We start from the raw sequence: 21,516 nt of genomic DNA, 5'->3' as shown, positions 1-21,516 counted from the left end.
ATTAACTTTTTTATAAAAAAAACACCTATAAACGAATTTTGCTATTGAAGGAAAGTTCAATGTTTTATCACAAACATCGCATATCAGTTTGGAAAATAACATTTCTCAGTAAATATTATCTAAAATTAGCAAACCATAATCAAGGTTTTTTAACATGTATTCGTGACATCGCAAAATAATATTCCTGAAATTTAACGAAATATTATTTTGGAAATATAAATTTGACATCAGTGAGGTAAACTTAAGGGCAATCTTTGGTTTATTAGTGTGTAAATGTTATAGTAACTTTATGCATCATGCATCAGGTATTTAATTTGGGATTTATTGGAGCTCAGCGGCATTACCTTACGAAACAAATATAAACATGTTTTAGATCATCATTCAAAATAATCGTCATAATCGAGTTAATGGAAATTAGTATACACTGAACTTACAAATAACATTATTATATCTTGACCGAAGGGGTGAGCAAAGACACAATAAGTTTACTCTGTATCATCCGGAATATAACCTGGTATTTTCTTTTCGATCACGTGCAGAAGACATCTTCTATAATTGTAACCATGTATGTAATAGAACTACAGACACAACCATGTTAAGAAATCTTACTTAGTATTAATAATGATATTACAAAAATCAACAAAATAAAAGTGATGCTATAGATAACATCTTAACAAATATATGGAAAACGTATCGCCCTTTAGTAAAGCGAAAAACGATAACAGTCTCATAATGATGATCCGTTTTTTAGCAAATATATCAGGGATTTAATAGCAAGTTGTTATACACAACAACTCCCTCATTCTCCTGTTCGCAATTCAAGTATTGATAGCCATCAAGATCATTGCTTGCATCAGACCTGCTTTTTCTCTTTCCCAATTTCAAATATGTACCGCAATTGTCCGTTTTTGAATTGTTTGTATCCATTTCACCGCCATTTATGTCTTCGATTTGATTATAAACGGCCTTGAGACTCATTCCAAAATTATCATATCTGTCAATAGTCGTATACTCTTCATCGTCATCCTTGCACTCGTCCCTTTTAGACATAGTTGACAAATTGGTTTGGTCGCTGAAAGAAAAACACGGTTTTGGCATTACAAAACTGTTCAATGGTACAAACCCGGTAGTCAAAACTTAAAAAACAAAAGCAAATTTAGAGGCACAAGATTTAGTCCCAAACGACACTGAACGAAAGAAATGAATGGATATTAATTTTGAACAGTCAATGAAATTCGAGTTCTCTGGAACACGAGTCAACTGCAGGGCGTTGCTAGGTTATGGCCATAAACCGTACACTTGTCCAAACAACTTCCAAGCAAACTGCTTTTACTAGTTGTTTCAAGGCTGTAACGCAAACACTTTTTTGCTTGGCTTTGATTTAGCATCGTATTGTATGTCTTAAAACTATACATTGGTTACTACTTGTAACGACATATATACAAATAACAATTGCAGTATCCAGGAATGATGAATAATTGTAGATGGATTAAAGGATTTATGGATGGATGGATGGATGGATGGATAGATAGATAGATCCTAACCCGAGCCATGGATGTTATGTGGTAACGAGGTTTACCTTAATCAATTAGGATGCTAAATATTGCCACTTGACATGGTTTCCATGATGCTACAGACGACGGTATTCAAGGGACGTAATTATGTGATGGAAATTAAAAGGAGTTCAATGCATTTATAGCAGGGTCAAATGTTTGGATTTACTTAATATCTGAGTGGGTAGGTTATCAGGTAGGTGGGTAATCAGGTAGGTGGGTATGTAGGTAGGTAGGGGAGTAGGTAGGTAGTTAGGCAGGCAGGCAGGCAAGCAGGCTATTGTACTTGCTTTAAATATATAAAAACTTTATATTGGAACATGTAGTCATGCATCTGTTCAAATGTACTTGCTTTAATTATATGAAAACTTAATATGGGAACATGTGGTGATGCTTCTGTTCAAGTGTGCTGCCTCCCTGCTTGCCTGCCTGCCTGCCTGCCTTTGGGTGGATGGATGGATATATTTCAGTATAAGATGCAAACATAAATGTAATTAAAACAACATGTTGTAAAAAAAAGCATGTTGTAAAAATAAAATTTGAAACACATATAAGTTCAGAGAACCATGCCACACACATCCATATAAAGGATATCACAACAAAGACAAACTATCCCTCATTTCTATTGTGGTCCTTGTTATGGCTGGTGTGATAAAAAGAGGCATGAACACAGACAAAATATCGGAATTATATCACAGACAAAAAGTATTGAAAGACTTTTATGTTCCGTCATAAGAATGAAACACTAAATATAATATGAAATAAAAACCATCAAAAAAAAGAAGAACAACAGAAAACTCGTTTAAAACTTCATAAAATGATTGGAAAAAATATTAAATGAAATACTTGAAATATATGGGCTAAACCATTTTATATTTGGAAAACCTGACAAAGGTAATTTGTTTAAAATTCTTATAAACTGGTAAACATTGAAGGGATTTACTGTGTTCAATAGCAATAGATGATTTTCCTGTTCCTCATTTAAAGGAGAAACCGTATCAACTTCTACATTATTTAAAGTTTATTTTTCCATATGTTGCTTAAACAATGGTACCGGAAAGATCAAGAGTAAATGCCAGATCTTTTTAATCCAACTTGTCTTACGTTTTTTCTTGCAACATAAAATAAACTAAAGTATGAATAACGATACACTTTCTTCCAAGCACACACGGCAGAAACTGTTTGTTTGTTCCATTCACGTTGGCAATTTCTTTTGACCATGCCTGTGGCTGATATAATCATACCGTTTGCGTAAGATAGGATTTTCTCCCACCTCGGATAAGTAGATACAAACATTGACCATGCTGGAAATTCTTATCTTGCCAAAGGGCAAAGATAAAATCTTGTTAAAGACTTTTGTCTGTAGAACCATGGAAAGCTTGTATTGTGGCAATGTTTAAAATCCTAATTAACTATGTTTCGCTTCAAATGGCACCATAATATTTTATTCACGCTCCAATAAATAAATAATGCTTCACACTCCTCAAAACTATACAAAGAACGATTTGTCTATTTACATAATATGAATTACTGCGCGCATATCCAGGACAACCACGAATTATCACATTTTTATACGCACATTATTTTCACTACGCACAAAAGAGATCAAGCGTAAACAAATAATTTTACTTTATTTTGTTTAACTGAGGTGGGAGAAAAAGCATCTACCATAGCCGCTCGTGTTAGATACGTTCGGGTTAGGATGAACTTATCTTACTCTCACGGCCTTGGAAGCTACTTATAATATCTGCTAATCAGTGTTTAGTAGTGTATTGTTTAGTATAAACCTACCTTTCTTTGTTTGCTCCATCGGGTCGATGTGAGAAACAGAGTCTACCTATCGGGACAAAGCAAAAGAAACTTTATAAGAATCACATTATTTTCAAAAACTATGGTATGGCGTTTGCAGGAATAACTTTTATTTAGTTATTTCGAGAAGAAATACACTGTAAAAATATTAAGAGCAATAACAATATACCAGAGTTTAACCATGGCAGCAGTAAAGAGGATTGTATTCTTCATGCGACTGCGTCGGTCATGAATGGAGAACAAAATAGTTTGATGAATTTTACAAGGCTTTGCAAAAGTGTAAGTGATACTAAGCTCTATATGGCAAATGTAGTTATGTGTCCATTTTTTTTATTTTAGTACAAATACATTTATAGGACAAGCGGTAAAACAAGATTGGATATCTTCTGGGTATCCATATAATCATATTAACTACATATCACCATCTCTGACCGATTATACTGCTATACCTGTCCTCTTGCAATATATCAGTCCACCACCAAGAACACACAAGCCAAGCCCAACACCGACGGCAATCGGCGTAACAACGGAATAAATAATCGAATCCTCATTGTTAGTAGGTGCTTGTGTAGAAACATTGTCTTTTGGTTCATCTCCATAATCTGAAAGTAATGTGACACATTTACAGCATAAGTGTTACATTGTACTGACCGTTCCAAGCCGGTACCTAACAATCATTGATAGACATACCCAGTGTCTATTTATAGTATATATGCACTGTGCTGTTCGTGCATGTTTCTTGTTTGTGATTTTTTGTTTCTGTGTTATATGTCTTTGGCGTTTACCCTGCGCCTTTAAACGGGGTTTATGTTTAATCTTTTGATTACTGAACTTTTTTATGTAGTTTTTGTCGTAAGTATTCAATACGCAACACCATCATGAGAGAAAAGATGTTTATGACTTTCAAGCATAAACGCGATTTGCCATAAGGAAATAAGCAACTAAAACAAACTATTCACTGATACAAACTATGCTTTATTACAATTGCCAATAAAGTCAAAAAAGCATTCTCAAACTAAGGTAGATAAAGTGACGCTGCGAATATTGTAAGGCTATGATGCCGACAGCGTTAAAAGCCGTCGCAACAAATGAAAAAGAGGAAAGACGCAGCAAAAATGGTTAGCTGTCACAAAGTATGTGACGCCAATTGTATTGTTAGCCGTCTATTCTCCGCATTATATTGTCTTTTTACATTTTGAATTAATTGGAACATGGTTTTGCCGGAAATAGGATTGCCATTTCCCAAAAAACAGGTGTTGTGTTTATTTACAAAAAAATATTTTGAAGACATTTGAAAAATATAAGATCGAGTAAGAATAATTACATAATTTACTGATTCAAACTCAGATTTGATCCAAGGGAAGTAACTAAAATTGATTTTAAAACTTGTTCTTTCAATCATTATTTAATGTGGCATGAACATTTTATTATAGAGACTGGAAGATGATGTTGCACTATGGCTAACCGTTAGAACTCGTTCTTCAGCACTCTATCAATCATCAGCATTGTTTTAAATAATTACACTCACCTCTTGTTTGACAGTTGACTCCTGTCCATCCTGCAGAGCAACAGCACGTGTAACTTGTGCCGTCTGAGCTAAGATAACACGTTCCTCCGTTTACACAGTAGCTTCCATAAGAACAGTCTAGGAGAAATTAAGTACTTATTATTGTATATGTTTGTATAGTATTAAAACAAAGGAGATACAGAAATTGTGTTTTCTTGCTTAGCATTAAGCTTTACAGAATTTAATGTTTTTAGTTAGATTGAATGCGTGCGAGTTGCATTACTGCAGTGCAACTATTAAAAGCTTTCGTTCACACAAACCTCTTGTCTGGCAATTATCGCCTGTCCATCCGTCTGCACAGCTGCAGGTATAGCTAGATCCCTTGATACTCACACTGCAGTTCCCATCATTGACACAGTAGCCGCTGTACGTACAGTCTTTGAGAAAAAGGTTTTAATTACAATATGGTATTGAAACTTAATATAAATATAAGGACACACTTTTGGTGTTGTATTGATATTATCTTTAATCATGTTTGCCTGTCTAACAAATGTTTAAACTGGTGTTTGGGAAAATATTAGGAATATGTAAAGGTTACAGGATACTCTGATGATAAGTGATGCAGAAATCACCACCTTATTAGTGTTTATTTTAAAAGTGAAAAATTGTAATTTCAAATCAGCGGAGTATTGTAAAATACGCTAATGTGTAACAACGGGTTCAAAATAATTAACAATTATCACTCATCATATTATATGTTCACGATTATTACCATAAATCCATGCAAAATACCTCTTGTTTCACAGTTCGGTCGGGTCCAACCGCCTGCACAGCTGCAAGTATAGCTGGATCCGCCGTTACTCGAACTGCAGCTGCCGCCATTGACACAGTAGCCGCTGTACGAACAGTCTGTTAATAGGTTATTCATTTCCTTTCATAGGTTATTAAGAAATAAAAGTTCTGGCAAAATTCAAACGAATTATTGTAGCACTGAACTCAGCAGTATTGTGTTGGTAAATTAAATTACGGTTTGGTATTTCCATGTTTTGGCACTCAATGACTTACCTGCATCGCACGTGGAACCTGTCCAACCACTGGAGCAGCCACAAAAATAACTGGACTGGTCATTGCTTGTATTACTTTGACCATTGGTAGGACATTGCCCTCGGTGTGAACAATCAAGTTTAGTTGGGTTGTCCGGTAAGCGCAGTCCTGAGTACATTTGCTTCTCACAAAGGCGACACGGGTTCGATTCCCGGCCCGGTGCATGTGAGTGTAGTAAGTGGTCACTTAGCCGGAAATGTAGGTTTTCTCCGGGTACTTCAGTCTCAAAAAGCTGATGTTACAAGCCAAATATAAAAAATAACCTCAATAGTTAACGACTCCATAAAACATGTATTAAAATTTGGTTTACACATTTTTTCGAACTCTGGTGACACTTTTAAATTGGAACAGACGCATTTCAACAAGTTGGAGAAATAACAAAGCATTTTCTTTCAATAATAAAGGTTTCCATAAAACCTTTCATTACCTAGAAAAAGCCTGGACAAGGTTTTGGTATTTATCTAAATACCCCCCCCCCCCCCTACACTCACAAAACAACATTTAAAATATTATTTTGAATGTGTAAAAACGGAAAACTTAAACATAATAGTCCGAGATAGTGAATTGAAAATAAGTACATTGTGTATTTCAGCCGAAGATTAGCGTATCGTTCTGTCACTTCATTTGCTATGTAGCTATCGACGAAAGGAGAGCATTACAAGTCAACGTTAAACGATTGACCATTCGTATCAAGAAGAGAAGTCCTTGAACCAATTAGAAAGTGGTTTTACCAACAGTCTGACAGTTGTTTCCGGTCCATCCATTGGCGCATGTGCACGTGTATCTTGTTTGACCGGAACTCTGGATGCACGTGCCACCATTTATGCAGTAGCCAGTGTATGAACAGTCTGAGGTTTGAAGAAAAAAATTCAGTTGTTATTTAATAACATACAGACATACATGTTCATTTAGACCAGCTTATTTTACCAATCATTTTTAATAAATTGCCATGCATGCTTTCATATATACACTTTCGCGTTCACTGTATATTATCGTTGTCATCGTTATTTATATTAATACATATGATAATGCAGATTTAAAGCTTTTTCGTTTATCACGATAACAAACGAAAACAGAAAACTGCAGGGACTAACCCAGTAACCTTAGCGTTAACCTAGATCTTCTTAACATGAAGAAATGAGGTATATCCAAATACACTGAAGGAGACAAATAATGCCACTAACCAACAAAATATCCTTATGTTCGCCCCTGGGTAGGGCATTAAAACTTGGTTAGAAATGCAACTTGGATTTTAATCACTTTTCTTACCAACTCGGTGTAAATGTTACAGGAACCGCATATGACTATTTTAAAATGCCTGACATGCTTAAAGCGACACGTTCATAGATTTTACTGTATCAACATTTTTGCACGATGTTGTTGAAAGTTAGTCATACTGACTTTTATTAACAAAGACAAGCAACAACACGCAGATACCCACGCAGTAACAGATATTTTCCCATTTAAAAATATTCTGGCGGAAGCCGGAATTGAACCGGCAAATTGAATTGACAATAATATTTGTCAGCTGTCAAAACCACTCGGGCAATGGCGGCTCCTTACCTTACACTGTTATTAAAGAATATTGAATTGTAATATGCGAAATCATTGGAATAATAAATGTCTACCCTGCTTCATGCATACTCATTAAAACGAGAATTTGTCAGTCGATTGCCCCACGGTATGAATGAAGTATAGCGGAATTAAGTACAGTAATTGCCGATGAGTGGTAATAATATAAAATAATGATTGGATTTTAACTGAAACATAATACTAAAGTAAACTCTTACTCGTTTATGTGACTATTTTTCCGCATTGTATCTCTTAAGTCCCCGCTATAACAACGAGGGTGTATGTTAAAGTTATTTGTATATATAAACATAATTGATAACGGTACATACCTCTTACCTAACAGTTAGACCCCGTCCAACCGTCCACACAGTTGCAGTTGTAGTTGGATCCGTCGTTATGAGTGGGAAATCATAAACAAATAAGAGTGAATAGTTTTTAATATATACCGACCTCTATGTTTGCAGTTAAGTCCTTTCCATCCGCTGGTACACGTGCAAAAATAATCGTATCCATTGGAGACTTCTGAACAAGTACCCCCGTTGTTACAGTAACTTCCCGTCGCACAGTCTGTTTAAATGCGTTAATATTAAAATAGTTGTTTGCTTACTTCAGCACTGTATGAGGGACACAAATACAGATAACCATGTCAAACGTATGTATATGCTCGTGCAATATATATACGAATGTGTGAGGGTCTGACCAGTCAGTCAATCTGTTCACGTGAAAAAAATAGATTGTGTAAAATACAGCCAATGTCAATTACAGAGTTTATTGTGCGGGAAGCAACACGTGCACGTACACGTGGTTATTCGCAAACAATAGAGATATCGTGAATATTTTTGGTTATTTTCATCATTTCATATACCTCTTGCAGATGACAATAACACAATTGCCAAACAGTGTTCGATTAAAATCAAAGTGTAAAAAACACATGTAGTAAGATATTTTGCAAATAAGTAAAAGAACACGGTTGAGCTTAGAACTCTTGTTAAACACCTCAAAAATTTGTTGCAGTGATTGCTGTTGAGAACGATTTATTGGCATTAGAGTTACCTCGTAGATGACAGGTTCTCCCCTTCCACCCGTTAGTGCATGCGCAAAGGTAATCATACCCGTTGGAAACTTCAGAACAGGTGCCCCCGTTGTTACAATAACTTCCTGTTGCACAATCTATTAATAAAGAAAGGATATATTTGAACGATATTTATCGAAAAGATAATTACGCTTTACCATTACGCTTTATTCATATACTTTTTTCGAGTCTTACTCCAAATAGCGAATGTCAGATTAGTCTCATTACAACATTAGTGTAATAAAAAAGAATTATACAACGATTGCTTGAAATTACCCCTGAGATGACAGTTTCTTCCCTTCCAACCGCTTGTGCATGCACACTGATAATCGTACCCATTGGAGACACCAGAACACGTTCCTCCGTTAGCACAATAATTCCCCGTAGCACAATCTGTTAAAACGATGGAAATTAGGATTATAGAAATTCATGTTCTAACATAAAATTGTGTATACTATAAATTAATAAATAAATATAAAAACAATAATTTCCAACTCCTTCATGCCTCCGCTATGAACAGGTATTTTATATCAATACTTGACAGAACTCAAGTCATAATTACTTAAGTTGCATTTTTTTCAATTTGTCATACATGATTGTTTTGCATACTATTTGCTTTTATACTACTTTTACGTTTGTTTTTATGTACAGATTTTTTGTTTAGTCTAATATCTATGTTTGCATACTTATTTTATTATGTGGATTCGATTTGTTGGCGCCAGTTAAGTAATCAATATGCAGTCTAAGCGATGATCCAAATGACTATACCTGCCGCTAATCCAACGGCTGGCGCGTCAGCGCTTTATATATACATTTGTATTATGGCATTTTCATGTTTTGTTCAACATATCAACATAGGCATTTCTATAATACCGAAAGAAAAAAAGAAAGAAACACTATCAGATAATCCTGGTATTTATTACTGACCTATAAGATGACAGTTTCTTCCTTTCCATCCGCTGGTACATGTACATTGATAATCGTATCCACTAGCCACTTCAGAACATGAAGCCCCGTTGTTACAATAGCTGCCCGTTACACAGTCTGCGAAAAAAAAGATGTCTATATATCGTTTGTTTAATTAGTGTCCAGCAAGTAGTCACTTTGATTACCGCTTAGACTGCAGGTGCCGCCATTTATACAATATCCGGTGTATGCGCAATCTGTTAGGCATAATTTACATACTGTATGAAAACAATTAGACAATAGACATGTTAAAATATGATAAAGATTTGATCATAATATGATTGGTCCACAAACCAAACACTGTAGAAAGTGCAGATGTAATTCTGTATTCAGACAACTGCTGCTTTGTAGTGGTCACATCTAAGCAGTGAAAGGAACACACGAAGCCAAGTCAGACAAGATATTCAAACGATAATATATTCATACATTTAAATATACTCGTACTTAGTATGAACTATGCTCAAAAGTTGAGAGGGGAGGACTTCAATTAACATTTTGAATATATAATTCGCCATTAAAACAACAATGTTATTTTCCTTTCAAGGTTTTAAAAGTTTGTTTTTTTCAATCAACCTCTTTTTTGACAGTTATTGTCTTTCCAGCCGTCCGCACAGTTACAGATGTAGCTGGATCCGCCGTTACTCAAACTGCAGGTCCCGCCATTGACACAGTAGCCGCTGTACGAACAATCTGTAACAATTTTAAATGTGGTCAAGTAGGAAATTTCTATAAAGATTTGAAAAGGATGTTGCCTATCGACTTAAATTGTTTTTTTTAACTCTCTTGTTTTTCTTACATCTCAGCTACTTTTCTCATTTAATTTCAATAGACATTCATTTCTCCCACCTCAGAGAAGTAGATCTAAAATCTTGGCCATGCTGGAAATTCTTTTCTCCCACCTCAGATAAGTAGATCCATTAATTTAACCATGCTAGAAATTCGGGCGAAGATAAAATGCCCGTATGGAACTTCGTTTTATGGTCACCACATTGTAATTACCTCCCTTGTTGAAGACTGGCGTCTGTAGCGCATCATGTCTTGTGGCAATATTTAGAACGCTAGTTAATTATTTCTCGCTTCAAATGTCACCAGAAAACAGTTTTCACACACCTTTCAAGAAATAATGCTTTACTCTTCTTAGAACTATTTAAAGACCAATCAGACCATTTACATACTCTGAATCACTGCGCGAATATCCATGACAACCACGAATTATCGCATATCCGTACGCAATTATTTTCACTAAGCACAAAAGAGTTCCAGCAAAAAAATACATTTCTACTTAATTTTGTTGAACTGAGGTGGGAGAAAAGGCATCTACCATAGCCGCTCGTGTAATATAGGTTCATCCCGACCCTCGCGCAGGGTGTTTTGCGGAAACTCGGTAAACCTCGTTTCCGCAAAACACCCTACGCTCGGGTCGGAATTAACCTATCTTACACTCTCGGCCATGGAAGATACTTATAATCTTGCTCACGGGCAAAGATAAAACAAGTGACTGGAACTCTTTTTTTATTGAAATCACACAAATACCTCCCATGTTGAAGACCGTCGTCTGTAGCATCATGAAAACTTTGTCTTGTGGCTGTGTTTAAAATCCCTAAATGATTATTTATCGCTTCAAATGGCACCATAAAACAGTTTTCACGCTCCATTTAAGAAATAATGCTGCACTCTTTTCAGAACTAGAAACTCGATAAACCTCGTTTACGACCCTACACTCGGGTTGGGATAAATCTATCTTACACTCCCGGCCCTGGAATATCTTATATTCTGCACTCATACACGCGGATATCCAACTTTGGTTAACATACCTCTTGTTTGGCAGTTACTGTGCGTCCATCCCGAAGCGCAACTGCAATAATATCTCTCTCCGTCGGAACTCAGATGACACGTGCCACCGTTTGCACAGTAGCCATGGTACGAACAGTCTATGAGAAGATTAATTCTGCATTTAAACAAATGTTGGTATTTTATAAACGAAGCGGATAAGTCAATCAGACTGTATTTACTTATGCGTTTGTCTTATTAAACATTGACTATGATTAGATAAAAATGTTATTGCATACGATTGAAAATGTATGCCTTGTAGCAAACGTTGGATAGTCTATATGTATTATGTCTCATAAATATGATTTGTAGCACCCGTTTACAAAACTGATCGGGGCACAATATAGGTTTTATGCATTATTATGTTAAACTAATTTTACTTTAATAATCAAAACAAAAACATGTTTGTGTACAGAAAAAAATAACAACAACAACAACAACAACAACATTAGTCCCATCGTCTGATAACCCCGGAACACTAGTACGCTATACTTCGTTGTGTAAAGTGGGCGTGTAATTCGGTTCAGAAGATGCACCCTTACTTATGTGTCCCTGCTCCCAAATAAGTTTTACCACAATTAATACAATTGTTCAAATATACAAAAAAGGATGAATGAATGTCGAAAACAATGGTTCTTATGAAGGATACCGAGTTTATTTTGAAAGGTGCAGAAAACACGGTATTACTACCTTGCGAGACAATAGTAGATCTCATTAAATATTTTACCACTAGCCAATCCTTTAATATTTTTGCGTTTTAGCTATTAAACACACGGTTAAAATATTGTTATCAGAAATTTATAGATTCCATAAATGCATTATTTAGTAAGAAGCTAAAGGTTTATCACTCAAAATTTTTGTTTGTTATTAATGTGTTATATGTATCGATTTTAAATAAGAGTGTCAGTTTAATGAGGCAGTTTTATTGGTTCCGCAAAGTAAGAGATGCTTTCGTGTTGAAAAACATTCTGGCGGAAGCCTGCATTGAATCGAGTCCGCATCGAGTACAATAATATTTGTCAGCATTGGAGAACATGAAACATGCATTAACACATCGCAGACTCAGTATTATTGTCAATGTGATGTGGCCTACTTACCTTATAAGGTTATTAAAGAATATTTACTTTTAATATGCGAAATCATTGGAATAATAGATGTCACCCCTGCTTCATGCATACTCATTAAAATGAGATTTTTTAAGTTGATTGTCACATGGTATTGATGAAGTATGATTGGATTTTAACTGAAAGATAATACTAAAGTAAACTCCTATTCGTATATGTGACATTTTTCCGCACTGTATCTCTTAAAATAAGTCCCCGCTGTAACAACGGGGGTACAGCTAAAGTTTATTTGCTTATATAAACAGACTTGATAAAGGAGCATACCTCTTTTCTGACAGTTAGACCCCGTCCAACCGTCCACACATTTGCAACTGAAGTTGGATCTGTCGTTACTCAAACTGCAGGTCCCGCCATTGACACAGTAGCCACTGTATGAACAATCTACAGCAGGTTTAAAATGTGATCAAGTATACAATTAATAGCGGCACTGATACATGTACGTTTAAACGGTTACCCTAGAGATAAGGAGTGGACGTAACCAGAATGTCTTTAGTTCTCCAAAAGACGTATCCGGCATCTCAGAAGGTTCTCTGATTGGACAGCGACAAGCCGAAACAGGTATTGCCATTATTTTTTTTTTATTTATTTCTCAGTTACAAGTATCATGTCACAATACGACATATTTGTTTTAAAAATGAAGAAGTAATATATAACCTTGATAGTATCTTTCACGTATCATAAGCGCCGCCATTTTGTTTGCTGCCATAGCTAGCTTTGATGTCAAGTTTCCTGTTTATGTTTAATATCAATAAGTTATATGTACTGTAAGACCTATCATGCTTGCCCCCGGTTAACTTGATTTAGTATTAAAATATGAATTCGATTCCTCACATACGTACTCGTTTGTTTAACCACTTAATTTACAACATTTCATTTAAAAGAAAAAAACAGGAAAAAAACAAAGCAATCTGTTTAACCAAAGCTACATTTTTGGTCCCTTATTTGTTACCTGCGCAGAATACGGTGAAGAAAATATCATCAAGAATTAGCCATGGTTTTATCAAAACAGATCTTATTATTACCTCTGATATGGCAATTGATGTCCGTCCATCCCGGGGCGCATGTGCAAGCGTGATTTGCACCTCCCAAAGTCAAATGGCACGTGCCCCCATTTAAACAGTAACCGACATATGAGCAGTCTGTGAGAAGGTTAAACAAAAAAATGTTCCAGCATGTGCGTATGTAATACTTATTGATAATCGTCACAATTACGTAAATTAGCAAAGAAATTCGACTACAAACAAACTATTTTACTCGCTGGAATATTTGACAACAAGCATAAGAATAAACGTTTTGTTTTGTATGTTGTCTTATGAATATGGCAATCTTGGAAGTTGTTTTTGTTTTGCTTAAAAAGTTGTATGCAGAGCTACTCCTGCCCCAAGGACTGCGATATAAACACACTTAGAAGAGGACCTCTAGCTGATGCTATAAACATATCTCGGCTTTATGTATAACAAACATGTAGTATATTTGAATACTATTTAAAAGTAACTGTAATATTAATATCTCCACGGAACCGGAACGACTTTTTTCAAATTATTAAAGTAGGCCATGAGGTTCCAGTAGTCCTTCGACGTAATGGTGTCGATATATGTCGTGCGACGATAAAATGGTGTTCACAAAAGGACTTTGTGCTCATATATACTATTACAGAAGATATACTGAACAAATTCGATAGTTAAAGATTAGTTCCTACCAACAGTCTGACATTTGTTTCCGGTCCATCCGTTGGCGCATTTGCATGTGTAGTTTGTTTGATCGGGACTCGGGTTGCACGTGCCACCATTTATGCAGTAGCCAGAGTAGGAACAGTCTGAGGTTAAAAACATCGTAATATTTTCCAATTGTTGTTAGATAATTCGGAAATTCACCTGCATTTAACCGACCTGATTTCGTTAAACATATCGGACTAATAGGCATTCATGAATTAATAAATGGACTTTTGCGTTTAAAACAATTTTTGTGTTTGTTACAAGGTTATATACATGTTTATGCTACAATGATACACAAACGAATCCCTCTACATCCGAGAGATATGGCAAAAATATGACATGCTTAAAAAACTAATATTTAATACATATCTCAACAGACATACATGAATGAAGCAACATGTAAAAGAAATCTCCATGCAAGTACTTGCCATGGTCAAAATTATCATAATACGAAGCCACAAAACAAGCTGAAACATTCTCAAAGTATTCAACGTCATGATTAAAGTCTATTTTTACCTATACTATTACAGTGTTCCCCTTTCCATCCCACATCACATCGACAATAATACTGAGTCTGCGATGTGTAAATGCATGTTTCATGTTCTCCGTTGCAATTGTGATAGCAGTCTGAAATATGTGTAAATGTTTTAATCATTGGTGTTGTAACAGAATAAACTATCCGAACATTTCCGTAAATTATTGTTTTAACGGTGAACTAAACAGCAACAATTTTAAAGAATACACCTCTTTTTCACCAGCGTCATACCTTAAAAATAGTCGGACCATTTTATTTTAATTTCTAAACAGTACAATATAAGGTATCATCACCGTAAAAGTGATATATTTTAAAAAATGATTTCATTCGACTGCAGCATGCTTCTTTTTCCTTACTGGATGTCGTCCCACATTTATTAAAATACAACAAATCGGATATCCAGATGTAACCATAACGATTTAAAAATAATTGTTACCAATAAAGTTATGCAAGTTTTTTGTCGATATAAATATATAGCATTATGTACATGTAAACAGCAATAAACATGTTTTCTTATTGTACGTTTTAATCATGCCCTGAAAAAGTATTGTTAAACTTTGCCCCTCGTGTTATATATCCGCTTTGTATATTTGAACACTGAATGTTCCTTTCTTTAAAATACACTTGAAGTTTCGGAAAGGATAGGTTTTAGACGAACACGATACGCAGCAAATAGATTCAATTAAATTTGGCGGATAAAATATAAGAAAGGATTCTATATCAAGCTATCAGTAGTTTTTATAATTCTTGTATAGGAGGTATTAAAAAGCAGTGATAAAAATGGCATTGTGGTCGGTTGACTTCACCCGCTTTGATAGCTCTTCTATATTAAAAACGGGGACCATTTTGAAAGCTCATGCACAAGGCTAAGTACATCGTTTACATAAGGCGGCTGATTTTTGCCTTTTCAGGGAAATATAAATCTGAAGGCGAAAAGCTGCAATATCGATAAACACGATATAATGCTGCGGCATTGTGCCCTAGAATGTGCGCATTTTTCACATGTTCGCCTACGCGTTGTGGGTTTTTACATTTTCATGATTTAGCCGTTTTTGCACATCAAATCTCTTGAGTTTATTGAGTCCAGCTCAGTCAGTTTTGTAGTGATACTAGTTACGGATCGACTCTCATCCCGGTTCATCCCAACTTCAGATCAGTTGTGAACACGTCTGTAAAGGTGTTAATTGACTGCAGATTACATATATTGTTTCCCCTCACTTTGAATTAACTTTTGTATACTACTTACTTTCGGGTCTAGCTCCTCGTTTTACAAGAAGATGCGGCTCCTCTGCATTACAATCTAGGAGGACTGAAATAACGGATACGTTATTGGTGTTTGCGTATTAACACTGTTATAATATTTTGGCAAATACAGGGGCAAGTCCAAAAGGCAAAACATTTGGAGAAATGTGTTTCGGGACACACAATCAAGGCATAACAGTACATTTGTTAAGAGTCACACATGTTGACAAGTTAATTTCAAAGAACCCTGTTTATGATAAAATGACATCATGAGTATATGAGAAAAATAAATATATAATAAGAAACGAGACTATTTTAAAAAAAGAACATGCAATATACACATATTTAGAGCAAAAGATAATGGGAGAGACGTGTGTTTAACATATATGATATCGATAAGATTAAAGTAACTCTTATTGCTGTTCGCACGTAACGTAAGTATATATGTATTGACAGTGGTAAAACGTATTTAATATTTCTTTTACAGACTGACATAAATTTATATACATTGCACAATTGGTTATTACCTAAACATATTAAAGATTTAAATTTGATTAAAATTGGATTTACATAGTAGTTCATGGCAATAATTCGATTAACGCCACAAAACAAAAACATTCTACATATATATCAACATATCTATGCTAATAAATGTTGGGGATACCGCCTTTGAACGGTCAGCAAGACGGGAATTCACTTGTACAGTTAAAGATGCAGCCTGATTCCAAATCAGATCTACCACAATTAAAATATTGTTTTAATATACCAAAAAGGAAGACCACATGTCGGAAACAATGGTTCCTATGAAGGATAACGGGTCTAATTGGAAAAAAGGTGCTGAAAACACGGATTTTCTATCTTATAAACTGTAGTAGATCACAGCTTATCTTCTAGCACTCACCAATCATTTAAAAGTTTTGTATGTTCAGCTGTATAATACATGTACACGGTTACAATCTTGTTATCAGTCATTAATATTTTCTATAAATGCATTGTTTAGTAAGTAGTTAAAGGTTTATCACTCAAAATTAATGTTTGTTATACATGTGTATGTATTGATTTTGAATACGAGTGTCACGTTAAAATCGTATTCGATTATTCATACTGACGCGAAAGGAAGAAGTATACACTTTTCGCAAAGTTAGCGTTCTGTGTTACGTTTTGCACCAAGGTTGGGAACTGTTTGTACAAGTAGAGAAAGCCATTTGATAAATAAATGGTTGAATATTTATGTGGTTGTGATATAGTACGTGAGGACTGTGTTGCCCTTTGCTCCAGTATTTGAAACTGTTAGTATAAGTAGAGAACTTTGAAATAAAGAAGAATGTTGGGAGAATTACATGAAGTCATTTGAGTAATATACTAAGTTAGCTTGAATATTTATTATGGTTTTTCGATCGTATATATTGCGATGAGACATGTTATGCTGTGGTTAACGTTGCGCTAATTTAACAAGCACGCTGAGAGAAAAACAGGTGCCACATAGACAGAAAGAAAAGATAGTCTATTGGATTTGTCCCTGTAATTAACATTTGTATAATGAGTTCAAACATTTCGTTTGAAATAAACTGACGATTAAGCTAAGATGAAATCCGGCGTATACTGTGAGCGATGCGTTTTAATTGCTTCCCAGGCCGGATTGTTTAGGTAAAACTTATTTTGACTAATAGTGGTATGCTAATTTAAATTGCAGAGCACTGGTTTGAATAATGCAATATTGAATATTAAACTAATATTTAAAACTACATATTGACTTTAAAGATGCACTCTTACTCCCAACTAAGAATTACCACCATTAATAATAAGAAATCAATGGTTCTTATGAAGGATACCGAGTTTAATTTGAAAGAAATGAGCATAAAATACGGTATTTCTACCTTAAGATACTATAGTAGACTACAGTAAATCTTTAAAAATTCACCAATAATTTAATATTTTTGCGCTTTCTGCTATTTAATACACGGTTACAATCTTGTTTATCAGTAATTATGTTCCATAAATGCATAATTTAGTAAGTAGTTAAAGGTTTAATAGTCAAAATTGATGTTTTTTATACTTGTGTATGTATTGATTTTGAATAAGTGTGTCACTTTAATAGATTATTTTTTATGTATATCTTATCTGTATTTGGATATTTATCGAGAACTTCATGACTGTAAATTGTGAAACATTTACATGCAATTAAATGTTATTAAATAAATCCAGTTTGGCGAAGCCTTGCAAAAAAACTGCATGAAGAAATAAGACTTAATGTAATCCGATGCGACTAAGAATCTTACCACCGATTTTAAATTCATAATAAAAAGCCAGTAAATTGGTATGATTATGAAGAACTTAATATAAATCAATTTGATTGTTTAAGTTACTGCAAATATATTATAATGTTTTACTTTTAAAACATTTATTAAAAATATTTTTATTCTTTATTATGATTATGATTATTATCATACATATGATTATTATCATACATATCATATACAAATATTTAAAATCATTGGAGCAGTTAAACTTTCGATGTTTGAATAATAATAAATATGTACTTTTACAACGTACCTGATAACAGAAAGACCAACCATATAGCCATTTTAACACACAATTGTATCAGATGTAAAATGAAGATCGAAATGAATGAAAAGAGCTTTTCAATCAAATATTATGAACAATATACAACTGATAATCGTTCGGGTTACATCGTTAACTTCCCTAATAAACTAAAGCGACACAGGTGTTCCTTAAGCCTCCTCGTAAGCACATAATGAATGCTTTTTTTAATCTCTTAAAGAAATGACGCACTAAATTTATTGTCCTTTCATATCTAGTGAAATTGATGTATACTTATTTTCACTTTCATACACGTAAGTTCCAAAATCATATGTACATGATTTATCACCCTTCGCAAGTTCCTAATAAAATTTCTTTTATTATTATCTGTAAATTATTTCAAAATCGAACTCTTGATTTAAAATATTTTATTGACAGATAAAAGAAATCAAGACAATATAACTCCGAGAGCCTCAAATAGAAATGTATCTGAATGGTAAAATGCAGCTCATAGACGATCATCATCCTTATTTCCTTTAACGAACTTTGTCTTTAACCACCCTATATCCTAATAATACCAGGAAAACTACAGGGATAAGTCCAGTAGTCGTAACTTAAAATATGAGCCCTGTATAGAGACACAAGACCTCAAACGACAATTTTGCTCGAGAAACAACCATATAAACACCACATATATAAACACGACACACAGACGACAATCTGATTATGACAGTTGAATTTCACAAACTACACTAACATTATTTTCATTTATAGTTTTTTTTTGTTGTTGTTCCATATTCTTATCAATGAACGGTGATCATGAATAATTTGTTTTAATGCCACATATCGCCTTAAGCAAAACGGACGTCTTGATCAGATAAGAATTTTAGTATGTGCGGCTCGTTGGTCTAGGGGTATGATTCTCGCTTTGGTGAGAGAGATCCCGGGTTCAAATCACGGACGAGCCCATAATATTTTAATTGTTTTTGTTATTTATATGGCCCTGAATTATCACTACAAACGTGTCAACGGGTGACGTCCGTCTTCACCATTGAAATCTTTTAGTGGCTGCTAAACACGTTGTTCATTTACATCAGCGTGTTCGAGAGGTAAAAAGTACACAATAAAAATGAATTTTTGTGAAGCCCTCGATGTGAGCTTTGAAAGAACCAAGATGTCGGTATGCTAAACCCAGTTCCATTTAACTTCAAAATCTTTGAGATAGGAAACTAAAACCTATCGCAATCATACAACAGAACTGTAATGGCCGGTAAATTACGGAGTCATAGAGGTTGCAATATACCTGTGTTTTGTTGTTGTTGTTAAAACGACTTGCTGTCTCGCGTTATCCACTTAGTAACTCGCAAGTATCTCGTTTTAACGACTTACGTATCTCTTCGTTTAGACGAGATAATTTGTCGTTTTAACGAGATACATCAGTAATTTTAACGAGCAACTAGTTCTTATAATCCCGATTTGTAGGTCGTGCTAACGAGATACAAAACAATAACACGAACGCCACCTCTATGGTACAGTTGTAAATATCTACCATGTTCTCTTTATTGTCATCCTTTCAACGGCGCGCTCTCTTTTGTGAATAGTTCTATCGCGTTTTATTACTTACCATACAATTGTATTTGTCTTACGAAAACACATATACATATTTTCATAGCCTTGGTCAGGGCAATGGCAGCGTCGTCGGGGTGACGTGCTAAATAGTATTTCGACCATAATTGAAACAGCGTTCAAGATGTCAACATGAAACTAATAATAATCATGATACAAGTAATAATATTCACACGTGTATCAAGGCCCATTAAAACTTTGTTCCCTACGTTAGCATCAATTATGTACACTAGTATGTTCTGAAATCATATATCAGATGTAAACTTACGTAGAAAATATTTTCTTTAGATTTCATTTTTCAAATATATGTTTATATAATGTGGTCTTAACAATAAATTTGGGATTCACATATGTTTTCCATTCATGAATGGCTGACCTGTAATGTGAAACAGAAAATCGCAGACTTATTTTTAGCTCATCAGAGCACGAAGTGCTAAAGGTGAGATATTGTGATCGGTCTGTGTCCGTCCGTCCGTCAGTCCGTCCGTCCGTCAACAATTGCTTAAAAAACATCTTCTCTGAAACGACTTGTCCAAATTCAATGAAACTTCACAGGAAGCTTCCTTGGGTGTCCCTCTACAAAAATACAACAAGGGGTCACGATTGATTAACAAAAACAACAAAAAATAGCCGACATCCTGTTTTGCTTTTTAAAAATATTCTCTGAAACTACCAGTCCAAATTCAATGAAACTTTACAGGAAGCTTCTTTGGGGGACTTTCTACAAAAATACAACAATGGGTTGCGATTGATCATCAACAACAACAACAATTACAAAAACAACAAAATTGCTGATTTCCTGTTATGCTTTAAAGATATCCTTTTAAACTACCAGTCTAAATTCAATGAAACTTCATAGAAAGCTTCCTTGGGTAACCTTGTACAAAAATACATAAAGGGTCACGATTGATAAACAACAACAACAACAAAATAACCGACTTCCGGTTTTGCTTTAAAAACATCTTCTCTGAAACAACCATCCAAAATTCAATGAAACTTAACAGGTAGCTTCCTCGGGTGACCCTTTACAAAGATACAACAAGGGTTCACGATTGATTAACAACAACAACAACAAAATGACTGACTTTCTGTTTTGCTTTAAAAACTATCTTTTCTGAAACAACTTATCCAAATTCAATGAATCTTAACAGGAAGCTTCCCTGGGTGACACTCAAAAAATACAACAAGGGGTCACGATTGATAAACAACAACAACAACAACAACAACAACAACAACAAAATGGCCAACTTCCTGCTTTGCTTTAAAAAAACATCTTCTCTAAAACTTCCAGCCAAAGTTTAATGAAACTTCACAGGATTC

At 34.6% G+C, this 21,516-nt stretch overlaps 1 protein-coding gene across 1 annotated transcript in view; it reads right to left on the bottom strand.

Moving 5' to 3' along the window:
• Positions 1–322: 322 nt before the first annotated feature.
• LOC128213720 (fibropellin-1-like) overlaps positions 323–21,516 on the bottom strand; it is a 24,557-nt gene continuing 3,363 nt past the window's right edge. The window contains exons 2-19 of the mRNA XM_052919743.1: positions 16,034–16,096; positions 14,769–14,879; positions 14,237–14,353; positions 13,560–13,676; positions 12,802–12,918; positions 11,398–11,514; positions 10,157–10,273; positions 9,545–9,661; positions 8,894–9,010; positions 8,599–8,715; positions 7,996–8,112; positions 6,705–6,821; positions 5,662–5,778; positions 5,190–5,306; positions 4,891–5,007; positions 3,812–3,964; positions 3,345–3,390; positions 323–1,072 (exon numbers count right to left, since the gene is read on the bottom strand). Coding sequence (XP_052775703.1) covers positions 760–1,072; positions 3,345–3,390; positions 3,812–3,964; positions 4,891–5,007; positions 5,190–5,306; positions 5,662–5,778; positions 6,705–6,821; positions 7,996–8,112; positions 8,599–8,715; positions 8,894–9,010; positions 9,545–9,661; positions 10,157–10,273; positions 11,398–11,514; positions 12,802–12,918; positions 13,560–13,676; positions 14,237–14,353; positions 14,769–14,879; positions 16,034–16,096 — 2,207 coding nt within the window. The 3' untranslated portion in view covers positions 323–759. The remainder of the gene's footprint in view (positions 1,073–3,344; positions 3,391–3,811; positions 3,965–4,890; positions 5,008–5,189; positions 5,307–5,661; positions 5,779–6,704; positions 6,822–7,995; positions 8,113–8,598; positions 8,716–8,893; positions 9,011–9,544; positions 9,662–10,156; positions 10,274–11,397; positions 11,515–12,801; positions 12,919–13,559; positions 13,677–14,236; positions 14,354–14,768; positions 14,880–16,033; positions 16,097–21,516) is intronic.

This window comes from Mya arenaria, chromosome 13 (genome assembly GCF_026914265.1).
Source record: "Mya arenaria isolate MELC-2E11 chromosome 13, ASM2691426v1".
In the NCBI taxonomy this organism is placed as follows: domain Eukaryota; kingdom Metazoa; phylum Mollusca; class Bivalvia; order Myida; family Myidae; genus Mya; species Mya arenaria.
This window is presented reverse-complemented; position numbering and strand designations above follow the sequence as displayed.